General features: G+C 37.9%; 1 protein-coding gene across 1 annotated transcript; it reads right to left on the reverse strand.

Moving 5' to 3' along the window:
- Positions 1-763: 763 nt before the first annotated feature.
- Positions 764-12,120, reverse strand: APRL4 (APR-like 4). The gene is made up of 4 exons (XM_077367924.1): positions 11,662-12,120; positions 2,886-3,073; positions 2,657-2,781; positions 764-1,507 (listed from the first exon to the last, which is right to left on the reverse strand). Exons 1-4 carry the CDS (start codon positions 11,863-11,865, stop codon positions 1,053-1,055), a joined length of 972 nt encoding a protein of 323 aa, XP_077224039.1. The 5' UTR covers positions 11,866-12,120; the 3' UTR covers positions 764-1,052.
- Positions 12,121-15,124: the final 3,004 nt, after the last annotated feature.

The raw sequence follows: 15,124 nt of genomic DNA on the forward strand, positions 1-15,124 counted from the left end.
GTAAGGGAGATGATATTTTCACCCCCCCCCCCCCTTGTATTACGTGCACGCCCCCCTAATAACCTGATTTGACGTGAAAAATGAGCAACTTTATGTCAAATCACGTTATCAGTGGGGTGTGCAAGTACTGCAGGGGGGTGAAAATATCATAACCAGGGAGATGATAAATTTGCACCCCCTGTAGGATGATTCGCACCGCTGTAAGTGTGAATTGATTGACGCCAAAAAGGTCAAAATGCGTCAGACTTTATAACCCTTTTTCGATGTCTTTGACTCATGTTCAAGTGGTGCGAATCATCCTATAGTGGGAGCGAATGAAAATAGTAAAATACCCTTCTCTTCTAGTTTTATCGGGGGTTGGTGGCTTTATTAACCATAACGAATTAGGGTGTGTTTGGCTTTATTAACGCCCTAGCAAAAATGTGGTGAAATGGTGCCCCAATGTCACAATCGTGCATTTAGCGCACTATGGTGACATTCAGCCAATGGGGGCGCCCTGGTAGATTGAGATCTACCTGCAACTGCTCATGACACAAAAATATTGCAATGATCGGGTGATCCTAGCCGTTGATTAAATCTATTCAAAGAGTAATTTGAGTGTTGAACAATCACAGCCATTGACTTATTAACTCCCAATGCAACATTTTGATCAAATGGGTAGATCAGAGAGAATATTGAGCATGGCCAATCCAAGTTGGGGTATGCCTATACAGTGATATAGAGTTGCATCTTATTATGGTTTTGTTGGATTGCTTCTGCAATAAAGGCAAATGTATTTTTAACCCCTTGATGATTTATAAATTCCAACAGTAAATAATTATATATGAACAACAAACATGAATAGAGAACAATCACTAAACAGCTGAAACAACTCCACCTTCCTACCATCTCAACAGAAGCCCAATGACCTTGCAAATTGGCAAAAAGGGTTGCCCTCCATCTCTCCTCCCTCCCAAAAACAAACACCCACCAACTTTACACATGATCCATGACCAAAACATGTTTGGAGAGCCTCAGTCAAAACTCTAAATTCATCAGAAGGGGTCATGATCTTATCGCCTTTCGCTTCCCAAACATAGCCTGCTAGAACCCGCCTCGCCGATGGAAACTGAGGCCAAGGACTTAGAAGCCCAGACCTTTGCATTCATTGCCCCTTCCTGTAAGTTGCTCCTTTTGCATGGCTTAAGCCCGCGAAAGACCTCCTTCACTTGCTCTAAATACACCTGTGGATGTTCCCACAACCTCAACAAGCTCGCGCTTCGCATATGCCTTCTCCAAGCACGCTTGGCGAGTGTGAGGAGAGTGGGGAGAAGAAAATGGACGAACCTTAGAAGCACAAAGGTGGTGGCCAGTGCGAGATATGTCTCTTGTCGAAGCAACTTCTCGGGTGACCTTGCCCATGAAAATGGGCAAAATTCTTCCTGGTTGGTGTCTTCTGGCTTTTTGGTATTCAATTGCTCCATGATTTTCTCAAATGTTGTTAAATTCAGTGCTTCGGGTTTCATGCCTGCACCAGACCATATGAACAACAAAAATGATATGTTTCACACTACAAATGCATTAAGAATAATCATTATGCAACATCAGATACAAGATTATATGCAAAGATGGTTAAATGTGCTGATCGAGCTATGGTAGATCCTTATAAAGAGAAATGTTTTTTTTTTAATGATATAAAGAGACATGTTACCACTTAAGAAACTGCGAAGGATACGCAGAAAGAGTTTTTCTTCTTATTAGCAACAATGGAAGAGAAATTTGTAAGAGAAAAAACAGTACAACAAGCTAAAGAAGAGACAAAGTGTCCCTGAAGAGATGAGAAAAGAGGAACAAAGAAAACTACAAAACAACAAAACTTCCCTCATAAGACACCTAATAGGGTGGTGAGTTTAATGGTCTCTGCATGGTGATTCACTGCATCAAATTAGGATCCTAAGGAATGTGCTTAGATGTTTTGAAGTGGTCTTGGAGTTGAGAGTTACCACGAGATGATCAGCAGGTGAACACTCCCAGTCTTAACGAGTAGGGAATAAGTAGAACCTAAAGGAGATTTTTGTGGCAATAAATTACAACTATGGTCGGTTATGTATTCACAGATTAAATTGATTAGCACAGGAAAAGTTGAGGAATTTGTTGAGTTGGTAGAGGGAAAAATCATCGCAGCCTAAACCTTATGACTCTTCCTCGTTGAGATGCATTTTAGATATCAACATCTGACTTGCACTTGGCCAATGACTTTTAGGCAATCTTTGCAGAAGTTGCTAACAGCTGTTAATATAGATCTATGTCACAAATATCTCCGATATTTTCAAAATATAGCTATTTTATCGCGATATTTGATAAAATGACAAAATCTTGAAATAGTCCCAAGAATTTTAAAAATATGGCGATTTTTCATTTACCACGATAATATCGCAATATTCTTAAGGTATTTTAACGGTATTTTGTATTTTATATATATTTTTTATTAATATATTTTTAAATAATTTTATTTTTATCGTTTCATTTCTCCATATAAACCTGAAAAATGAAACAAATTTAATATATCATGAGATTTTCGCACGCCGAGAAATTCTCAAGAAAGATATTTGTGACTTAGATATAGATACAAAGGAAAAAAAGTGATTATGCAGAATCACAAGATAGAAGACATTACCTGTAACTTGATTGTAGAAAAGAACAAGAGAATCAAGCGTCCGGGAGCCATGATATCGAACTCGAGTTGTGGAATTCATAAGGAAAAGAGTTGGGAAGCCATGTACTCCATACCTCGACAGGATACTGCAATTATTCTAATGTCATCATATTTGCACATGTTTTTTTTTTTTTTTGCAAGTGATTCTGCAGGCAAAATAAACGGAAAAAATGCACATTCAAAATCACACCTTGGCCTGATAGAAGATTCTTCGATTGCAAAATGGCGGATTTTAGGAAACAAGAAAGATAGAAAGGTAAAGTTGGGTCTGCAGTCCTTAGAGAAAGGACACCAAGATGCATAAAAGAGAATGGATGCATGATCATGACTGTTCTTGTGAACGAAATTCAGAGCCTGCTGCAATGAAACATCATCCCCCTTCACAAAAAGCACACCATAGTTATGCATCAGAATTCTTCTAAAACATAATTTTGAAGATACAAAAAAGAATGACTGCTCCAATCTGCCTATGCAATGTAAATTTCACTTTCCAATAAAACAAGGATAAGAATAATAGTGCCATTCAAAAAAGAAAGATTAAGAATAATAGTAAAGATTACGCTCAAAATTCAGAGAAGATTTGTTTACATGCCTCTAAAATGACATTATGTTGGAACATTAACAGGTTATCTAATTCTAGATTGTAGGTTCAATCCAGACTTAATTCTTCTGATAAAAATGAAAATCGCATTCCTCACAATAATGCACAAGTGCCAATGCTGGATGAGTAAAAGTTATTTGTTTTGCAACCAAGTCCGTGTGGCATATCATTGTTCAGAACCAAGCCAACCTTCATGATGCAAAGACCAGTCCATTGTCTAGATCTACTGGCGGCAGCAAGGTTTTAAGTTTCTGTTTCGATTTCGGTCTCCATGGAAGCAGAAATATTCCGGTTTCTGTTAGAAATTGCGGTGGAAATCTAATAAATCAAGGAAACATCTGAAAACATATGCACATGATGGAATTTAAAGGAAAACTTCAGGAAATACTAGAATAAGCACAAATACACACTTATAAACCATCACATAAGAAAGACAACCATCCATAATGGTTTTAAAACATCGAACGCCTAGTGACATGCACTAGCAGAGAATGTCTGATAATTTAGTACATAACAAATTTCACATGTAACTCATAAAAATATTTATACATAATACATGTACTAAATTTCGCATGCAATTCATATAAATATAACTACGTAATATATATTGATATAGTATACCACTATTAGAGGGCGAGCCTTGGCGCAACAATAAGGTTGCTCTATTGTGACCTAGTGGTCACGGGTTCGAGTCACAGAAACAGCCTCTCTGCAAAGCAGGGCTAAGGCTGCGTACATCTAGCCCTCCCCAGACCCCGCAATGGCGGGAGCCTCGTGCACTGGGCCCCCATTTTTTTAGTATACCACTATTACAATGGCGATTTTGATTTATGCATTTTGGTTTCGGTGGGGATATAAATGGAAATATTTTGGTCATTTCAAGTTGGTTTTAATGAAAATTTAAAACCATGGGAAGCAGTAGCTGAAAATTAAAGATAAGACAAGCTACCTGTTGAAAGCAAATTTTCAGATCCCAATCATGTCAGCTGTTTACAACTTTACATATTCTTGGTGTATCATGCCTGTAAAGGTTTTCTTCATGGATAAAGGGAACTCATACTTGGGCCCCCCCATTTTTTTGATGAAAATGCCCCTTTTATGTTTTCTTCTTCGAAAAGCAAATTATTTTGTGAAAATGACAAAACTACCCTTGTCATTTCTACATGCTCGCAAGAGAATCAAGATCACCCATCAAAGAGCACCTTGTTCGCCATGCTAACTTGTCTGAGAGTGCAGCCTTGGCTAGTCCGACTTCCCCAAGGCCATCAACGAGCTCCAAGCCACTTTGCCAACACCTGCCTTGTCTTCTAAACCTACAGCCCATTTCAAGTGTCTAGGTACTAGCATCACCAATGGCACCATTGTCTTCTTCAACGTCATCCCTTTGCCGTGTTGGAGGACAAGCACCCATACTAGATCCATATCACCGCCTCTTAACCCCCCTCTTCTTCTTCTTTTTTCTGACCACCTCTTATGACCCCGCTCCTTATTTTTTATTCTTCCATTCTTTCCCCTCTTTTTGCTATCTTAGTTTTCATGCGAACTTTTTTTTTTTTGAATCGCAGCATGATTCATTCATAAGGAACCAGAAATATATAATGCCTAACCGAGATAATCAGGAGAGCAGCAACAAAAGAAACACAAGCCAGCAGTAGTGCTGAAAAAGAAAGAGGTAACTACAATTTGCCTACTCATGCATATGATCTCTAATGAAATGTCTGCCAGCCTCCAGATTGGCTTCTCTTTTCGCAAGAAAAATTGAATGCAATGACCCTCCAGTGTACCTAGTATCTCATCAAAAACATCTGCTAGCTTCCAAGGGGATCCCATACCCTCTGCATCATCTAATAACAATTAGATAAGCACATTCTATAAATGATTCCTCACTTAACAGTGAGATGAGGAGTCATACTCCCTGTCTAGGAGTCAAGGCTTCCGCTTTAGTTGAGTTCCACTCACCAACCGAGCCTGTATACATGAGCATATAACCTCACCATTTCCATATCAGATGATTCCTCCAACACTTACTGTACTTGGATTCACCAAACTTGAATCATCAAAGTTCAGCACAATCTTCATCTTGGGAGTACCACAATTCAAATAGAACTTCCATTTCCTCCTTAATAAAGACGCTTCTACTCCTTGAAAGAGTGCCTTGACAACCATTTAAAAAAAAAAAAAAGAGTACCTTGGCAATGCCACTCCACCGACCGTCCAACACTACAATACAAGACAACCATCCATAATTGTTTAAAAGCATCTAACACCTAGTGATTTCACATTCAATTTATAGAAATATAATTATGTAATACATAATGACATAGTACATCACTGTTACACTTAAGATTTTGGTTCATTCATTTTGGTCGTTTCGGTTTTGATATTCAGTGGGGATAGAAACAAAAACATTTCGAACGTTTCATGTCAGTTTAGGTGGAAATTTGAAACCATGATCCCGGCAAGTCTTTTTAATTCAAAATTTGGTTGTTTGTATCAACATCTTTCTCTGAGATCCACAACCAGAATTGATGCCAGTTGTGGACTCCCCTAATTGAAGGAAAGTGTCCATGAAACCTATTTAGTAAAGATGTAGAATATGGTTTTATGAGATGGCCAATGTTACCTCGGTAATATGAGAAGCTACCTAAAATTTGAATTGAATCAGGCACAAGCCTGTTAACCTGCCTGAATGCTCAAAACAGGCAAGCGTGTCAACGCAGATCAAGGCAGATCAATCAGCCATGCCCGCATTATAGGTTTGTGGTAAAGAAAGGTTGATTATCAAAGATAATTTTGAGTGAGTTGGGGGAGGGTTCAGTAGAGCATGGTTTCATAAGAGGAATTTGAATAGTGATGAGTTTGAGTGACAATTAAAGTTACTTACAATGTTGGAAAATGCATATATCTCTTTCTTTGAGGTTGATCAACAAGAATGGACATCCCATCCTCAAGGCTATTTCTCTGTCCATTCTTTTTTGTAAAGCTCTTGTAGCAGAAAGTTATTCTCTCTCCTCTTCCAAAGCTTTGGACAGGTCCTACCCTCGCAAGGATTCAAGCCTTTTGTTCAATTGTGTTCTCAAACAAGATATAATATCTTGAAAAGGAAAAAACAAAACTGATTCTTGTTTTAAAAAAAAGAAAATCGATAATCTAATATATGTATGGTATGTAGACAAGTGGAGACGAGCAACCACCACTCCATTCATTGTAAGACAGCAACAAAATGATTTGGAATGGTTGTGTTAGTTGGGTCCTTAAAAGCCAACTCCTGCAACTAAAATGCACTCCCTTGCTCGCTCGCAACTTTGAATCCATTGATGGCTAACTTGTACTATCTCTATTCCCACTCCCACATGTGCTCTTGGCTTCTAAGATTGGATCTTTCCAGAAGATTAACTATCATGGTTTTACAACGTCACTCTCTTTGACTTAACTATCATGCTTTGTTCTTGCTAACATAATCTTCTAAATTAATTCTAGCTAAGTTTTATGGTATTTTATTTCTACATGCTGAGTGCCTTATCTCATGGTATCGGATACCCATAACAGTATGTCAGTGTCTGTGCTCTAGGTCTCAGAAAATGCAAAGTTATATCTTTATTTCCCATGTCCGTGTCTGTATCTGTATCTATATCTAGGTATCATAGCTTGCCACATTCTACCAATCTATGCATAACCGGGTACATAAGATGCCCCTACACATAGCTGAAAAGTGGGGCAATTAAAAAACAAGAAGTTTCATATAGTATTAAATCCTTATCATAGTTGTAAATTCCATTTCGTTTCGTCCGGAATGGACGAAACGAACCGGTTTCGTTACCATTCCGGAACGAAATTCCAAAAATTTCGTTCCGGTGGAAATTTTGTTCCATTCCGGCCATTCCGGACGAAATTTTCCGAAATCCGGAATTTCGTCCGGAATGGACGAAATTCTCCATTCCGGCCGGAATCGTGCATAAGGGCTAGTTTGACTGGATTCTTACTGCTTCTCTTTCCTCTCCTGTACTTCTCTACTTTCCTGTACTCGGTATTTACATGTAAACCATTTAAGTAAATGTCTTTACTATTTTATTGTCCATTTACTTAAGATTTACATGTAAATAACGGAATACCCCCCTTTTGGATTTATTAAAAATAGTTTCAACACCCAAATCTAAAAGGAAAAAAAGTCAACTCTCCAGTTCTAGTACAAAATTCAAAGAAAAATGGTCGGGTCAAAATTTTAACTTTCTTAACTTCCAAACGGTGGGGTATTTTTCAAATTTTAAAAATTCATAAAATCTATTTTGTCCAAACATTATTAAATCCCAAAAGTCCGGTAAAAAAATCTCATTATTTGGTCTCTAAAAATTATTCATCTTGTCAGGCACTGGTCAACACATTGGTAACAGACTTTTTTTTTCTAATGAATGATGTATTGATACCTCATGTTATGAAATATGGAACTTAATCACGTACCCACGTACCTGTGTCGTGTCGTACCCGCACCCTGACACATATTTTGGACTATTTATTAGTTTTTCATCTTTTTCTATTGATTTTTTATTTTTTTGAATTTTTCTCATATTTTTTAATATATTTTTTGTGTGAACGAAAAGTTTCGACCGAAATGCACCGAAATGACCGAAATCCCACCGAAATTTCGTTTCGGTGGCCAAAACGAAATGGCGACCGAAACGGAATTTACAACTATGATCCTTATACTAAACCTTCCTCCTCCATGTTTAGAGAAGCTGGCTATTGTGCGCTATTACCAACCCAAACAAATGATCAAGTTGCCCCATCAAGATTTTTGCTTGCCCTCGTTCCTGCAAGTACCTTTTCTCAACTGTGAATAAGCCAAATATGGCAATCATCCATACATGGATCATTTCTTTTTTGTCGTCGTCTTCAAATCAATTTGATGCTGTTCAATCACGACCACAGTTATTAATTTCGTTTCATTTCATCAGGAATGGGAAAAATATTTCATATTGTTTCAAAAAAAAGAAAGGAACAAAACACAAACTAAACATTCCTTTCAAAATTCCGTTCTACAGTGAACTGTTTCATTGTGTTTCGTCTGTACCAGGCAAAATAGGACAAAACACCCTGTTCCATACGGAATCATACTATAAATCTAGAAAAATTCCAAATTCATAATTTTGTGGCAATTTTTTTAGAATTTCCATTTTTAATTCAATTTTTTTAATAGTTTAATTCCATTCAGTGATCATTTCAAGGAAATTTGGTGTATTTTACGAATGGGAGGTTTAAAATACAACAAAAACCCTCATTTATCTATTTTTGCAAAACACATTTCTTCTTTCAAATCCAACATGAAGCTTGAAGGCAAGGATTTTAGCCATTTTCTTGTGCAATATCTCCTTCCATAGCATTCTACACCAACGGGAATCATCAAGTACTACCAATTGATCAATTCTAGAGATATTTTCCCATTTTTACACTATTTTTGAATTTTATAACTACTAAAAATAATTCATTGATCGTAGCGCCTTTTCCAAAACAGAACACTGGAACAGATGAAACATCGATACGTTCCATTCCAATGAGCAAAAACAAACACTGATCCAAACGGAATTAATAACTAAAATCACGACTCAATGGTAAATGCTTGTTCAACAGATTTTTTGCATCAGATTATTTTTCCCAGTACAACTTGCTCTCTTGTTCCATCATGTTCATCCCAATCAATTATCGGGAGTTAAAAAGTTAGACCTCATTTCTAGTCTTTGCACCCTTTTTAGTTCCATTTTGATGTCTGTAACAATACACCTCATGGCATCTCTTTGCGGGACCTTCTCAAACTGTTATCGCAAATCTTATATTTTCTCCATCACTATGCATTTGTATCTTTGCAAATGTTGCTTTATCAATATCTAAGTCTTCTTGACTATTGAACTACAATCCTTTGACTTGAATTCTGTCATTGTTTTCTTCATCTCGCCAAAATGTCAAAGGATAATCATCTTCCACATTCACGTTTCTCTATCAACTTCCTTGTGAACTCATCTATTCTTGACCTTATAAACCAACTTCCACCTAGGACAAGCCAGATTTTCAGTTATTCAAGCCCCAATCTTGAATAATTCACGCTCCTTTTTAGAATCACGCTCTTGCATCGACACATTTTATCTCAATAAATCTGAAGTTGGTAACACTTTCAGCCATGCATTAGTCTCAAGCTAACAACCAATGCATTAAAACAGATAGATGACATCAATAAAATGTAGGCATGTGTATAATTATATAAAAAGTATAAAATGCTTCTTTTTTTAAAATTGAATGCATTTGCAATGATGTTGAATTATTATAAAGTTAAATTCCTTACAAATTTTCACGAGGGCATTGTTTCTTCTTGGTTCTTTCCAAGAATTACGAAGATATTGGAAGAAATTATCTTCACAATAACCTCCTAAGAAGTAAGAACAAAGTTAATGCAGTCCCTGTTGGCGTTGGCTCTTCGGCATAAAGTCACGGGTTTGCTCCCTGTTGACGAGTGTTCGAATCCCGCCCCCGACTTACCTGATACACGTGGTGAGTGGGTCGTTGCGTGTATCCGTAGGGACTAGTCCTACTCCCGAAGGGGGTGGGGACATCCTACGTCATCAAAAAAAAAAAAGGGTTAATGCAGTCCAACCTAATACTCAAGGAGGGTAAGTCTCGGTGAAGAAAAGGGGAAAGAAGGGTTGGACTTGACTCTTATTCTGCCGTTAGACGACATCAGCACAACACCTTTTTGAGGTCAACATGAGGGGGTGGGGGGGTATTTCTTACTTTTATTTGAAAATTTAGATGGATTTTGCATGGGATTTAGAAAGTCTAAATTTAACACATTTAGAGGTTGGTTTAGGTGGGAAGTTCCTCTGTTTTAAGTAATTAGAATCTGAGTCAAATTTTGGGTTTGTTTTGTTGAAAAGTGTCAGGGATTAGGAATTTAGGATTCATTACTTCAGAAAAGTTTTGGAGTCATAAAAAGGCAAAACATTGAGAAAATTGGAGTTTATGCACTTCATTCTCTATCACGAAACAACATCCTTCTTTCCTTGTATTTTATTGAGACATGTGCTTTGGTTTTTTGGGCTTGAATTTAAGTTGAAGTGTGATTACTATTCTAGTTTAACTACATCAAAAGTCATTGACTATCACCAGGATATCCTCACCTCACCTCCCAAATCTCGAGGGGCCAAGACCGATGCACTAGATTTATCGAGAGAATCTCCAATAAGTTCAATTTCTCAGCATAGAGTTGAAGTAAATGTATATGGTACATGTTGATTCATGAAGAATGATGAATTCTTCCATTACTATATCAGATTTCATGGACTCTTATAATTGTCGAAAACAGTAAAAGAAGATGGCTTTGATGCTGAATTTCACTGACCAGGGTTCTTCCATAGTGCACATTTGAGGTATTGTCTCAATCCATCGTTGAGCCAACCAAATTCCTTACAGCCAAGACTCAACTTTTCATCCTACTAGGAGAAGTGAAGTAAATGATGGATTCTCTTTCCTTCCATGTATAGCATTGCATGAGGAGAACAACTTCTTAAAGTAACTTAACGATTCTCTTTCATTCCATGTATACCGTAATCATCATAAGACTTTTATCACATAGATTGTGCACGATGATCTATACATAACTAAATGTGGCAATGGAAACTTTCCAAATTCCAGAAAAAAGAAACTCTAGGCTAAGCAAATGCCTACAACTATTGGATGAATCCAAAAGGGTTTGTACTCCATATCATGTGTGTAAATCACACACAATTATCACCTTTGCAAGTACCAATAAAAAAACAGAAATAACATGCACACTATGATCACCTTTATCAATACCAATGAATAACAGGAATGACATACAATTACCCAAAGCAACTCTGCCTCTCACCAATGCTACACCTCCATTCACTTAATCATGAACCATGTTCATTGCTAATACCTCCGAAATGACAATAAATCACCCCTTGAAGACACAATATAAAATTATAAATAACCATGCATTCTATGCTTTATAACAATTCCAACCTTCCCAAATTGACTACTTTAAGAAGGAACAATCATCGCATCCCAAACCCACAAAATAAAAACAATGAAACCCAATTTTCCAGCTCAATGGTTCATAGAATCCAATCCTGTTTTATTCTAATACATGTATATTTTCATAAACCACTTGATTACAGAAAGAACCCATTTCATCATATAAAAAGAATTTAAATCAAATTGACAATAAAATTGCATTCTTCCCATCACAACTATTTCAAGAAATTACACAACAATAACGCTCAACAAGAATCAAAATCACAAATAAGCAAAGAAAAAGACCGAAAAAAAAAAACTAGGGCAAGAAATGATATTGGCACACCTCCGTAACCCCAACCAAATCTCCGCGGTGAGATTGAAGCTCCGATATCGAACATGAATCGCGGAATCGCAAGATCGATTCAGCAGCCGTAGATGCAGGACAAACGGAGCTGGACGGAACCCTAACCCTAACAGACTCTAACGGCAGAATCTGGATAAGAGCTAGAGAGAGAACGAACGCCCATTGACAAAACCTGTTCGACATGAAAGGAAAGAGAAAGAGAGATCTTATTTTAGAGAGAGAGAGAGTTAGAAACCCTAAATTAGGGTTTTGGTGAAGAGGGGTGGAGGAAGAGAGAAGGGAGGTGAAGGATAAGAGGGGAGGGAGCCCCGCGCATTTTAGCGTTGGAGCTCTTGTGGGGTTCGAGAGGATATGTGGAAGGAGGAGAATGAGAAGATTTTTCGTCTTTCAGGGAGTCAGGAGGAGAAGACTTTTGAGGGGGAAGGTGCGTATAGATGGATGATGCGCATGATAGCATCATCTATCCATTTTGTATTTTGGGGGTTTTTGCGAAGGGTGATGTTAAATTCACACCCCTGTAGGATAATTCGCACCCGTGTAACGTCAAAAAAAGCTTTAGGTCTGCCACATATCTTCCTTCAAAGGGGGTGCGAATTTATCAGTGCTGTTTTGCAAAAGATGTCTTCTACTTTGTTTTATTTGCACAAAACATTATACTACTTTGGCAATTTGCAAATAGAGGAGTCACGTTTGAGTACAGTCTGCAGATCGAGTCCTGACAACAATTTGTGAACAAAAATACTGTTTTTTTACTCATAAAAGGACCAAAATACCCATGTTTTGATAAGGTGGTTCCCACGAACTCAGCTCAATCCCATGCATCATGTGGGACCCACCATTTTGTCTCGTGTTTTGATAGAGTAGGTCACCCGATCACGGATCACCTAAGCCCATGTTTAGGGTAGGGCCCACAATTTTAACCCTCATTTATTGTTTTTTGATGGGATGCGCCCATTGTTTTTTTACACCCACGCATAGCATAGAAATGATATTCACACACTAACACACTCATAGTTTAAAACTTATCATGGATCGACACGGGTATTTTGGTCTTTTTCCCCTAAATCTTAAACAATAAAAAAACGGCAAAATGCCCTTTACTTAGGGGTGGCAATGGTTCGGTTTCGGTTCGCTTTGACACCCAAACCGAACCGAACCAAAATTTGAATCTGTTTGGTTCTACTGAACCGAGACCAAACCAAAATTTGAATCGGTTTGGTTCTAAACCAAAATTTGAATCGGTTTGGTTCTAAACCAAAATTTGAATCGGTTTAGAACCAAACCGATTCAAATTTCGGTTCGGTTTCAATTCGATTCGGCCAATTTTGCCACCCCTTACTCATAATCATAGGAAATTGGGGGCAATGGTTCGGTTTTGGTTAAGTTTGACCGTCAAACCGAACCGAAATTTTAATCAGTTTGGTTCTCCCAAACTGAAACCGATCGGTTTCGGTTTCGGTTCGGCCAATTTTGCCTCTCCTTTACGATCTAGCCCCCAATCCAGCGTTTCAGGTTTTTATGAGAAATCTCTAATAAGAAGTCCAAAATGCTATTTATAATAGATAATGCCAGTTAAAGCAAATAATTTGGCTCAGCATATTAGTCCCACATCGGAGTGAAACAAAAGGCACAAGAAGCTTTTATATTCAGTGCTGACTCACATGGTTCCGCCGAGTTCAGTGGCGCGAGCTTATAACCCAAGTGAGGGCCAAGGTAAAAGGAACTACTGGTTAATACCTGGGTTGATTCGAGTCTGTCTGCTGACCCGCCCTTGCAAGTCATGAGTCGAACTCAGGAGTCGACCCCTCTAAGTCGGGCGAATTTCTCTGCTTCCCTCTCCAAACTCAGCCATGGTTTCAGTAGAACTTTTGCCTTTTGCCTTTTTACTTTCCTTACTCTCATATTTTGGGTCCCACTTGCGGATGTATAGGTGCAACTGAGAACGTTGATTTTGTAGAAAATTATCAAGGGAAATGATTTCACCACAACCATGTTTTGATACATGATGCTCATGTTTCTTGTCTTTTATATTTAAAGAGCTGAAATAATTTCCCATTATCAAATGCCTCCTGCTGCCCAAAGAGAATTACAAAATTAACGATTTAGATTTCGCAATTGATATTTGCACTATCATGTTTTCATAATTGCACTAACTCAATTTCTATTTTCTTCTTCATTTGGCTTTGAGAGTTTTTTTTGGAAAATCTGATAACCTTTTGCAGTTTGTTAAATAGTAAAAGATAAGGTGATGATCTTGAACGATCAATGTGATCGGATGCTAATCGATCCCGGGCGGCTGCGAACAGGACCAAAGGATCGCGCTTGGGTGTGCTATGGTCAGTGCTTGATTGGGTGCTATCTAGAGCGTAGAATCGTCCGGTAACGGTCGATGCTCGATCAGGTACAATCTGAACTGCAATATCACAATCTGTCCCGTACCAACGATCAAATTCCAATCGGGTGCAATCCAATGGTCAAATGACCATTACGGGGGGTTTTACACTAGCCAACTGTCGCTACTTAAGACGATATGGACCATAGGATCATGATCTATCGGTCAGATAAGCAGCCCATATTGATCAGATGCCAGGAAAAGGGTGCTTTTCAAATACAATAGACATCAAATGGTTTATAAATAGACATGGAACCCACCAATTGTGAAATAGAAAATACTAGTGGTGATTGACTTTCAAGAGATCCCAAATCCCTTCTATCATCCCTACAAGCTTTCCAAAATCTCTCTCTATTTTTTTCCCTTTTTTTTAAAGGTAGAGTGGGGACAAGCTGTCCCCAAACAAAAATGCAGCACTATCCTAGCAGATAGAAAGACAAGTAATGCAGCACTATCCTAGCAGATAGAAAGACAAGTAACCGTTCCCCACTAGGAATACATAATAGGGAAATACAAATGCATCTTACGAGAAGTAACAATCAACACCAAGGCATCAAAAAGAAGATAGTAACAGGGATCAGTTATCAACACCTACCTGTTAAAAAGATTGAAACATCTCAATCTTTTGCTTCATAAAAAAGGCTAACTCATTAGCATATCTTCTCATGTGCCTAATTTGTGGTTTAATTGAACGCACGAGGCCCCTTCACTCATTAGCAGATCTTCTCATGTCCCACACCATCCTTTCCCAAAATCTCATGTTCTTTCTTTTTAATCTTTTACTATCTAATTTACTGTAATGAAACAGAAACCAGTCTCTCACGTGTTAAAATACAAAGGCATTTCAGGATTGTTTTCGCTTGTGCATACCACGAACAAACATCAGTATAACTTTTCTACTGTACTTCATTGTATCTTGGAGGCAAGTTCATGAACCCCTTATGCATTTAAGTTTGACTAAGGTAAGAAAATGAGCTTTGTCATTGTTCTAGAGATTCTATTCCATAGCATAAATCTTTCAAACAAGCATCAACAAGCATGTCCAGGGTG

This window comes from Tasmannia lanceolata, unplaced genomic scaffold, assembly GCF_043159265.1.
Source record: "Tasmannia lanceolata isolate RefF3 unplaced genomic scaffold, GAP_Taslan_0.1 ptg000025l, whole genome shotgun sequence".
Taxonomy (NCBI): Eukaryota; Viridiplantae; Streptophyta; class Magnoliopsida; order Canellales; family Winteraceae; genus Tasmannia; species Tasmannia lanceolata.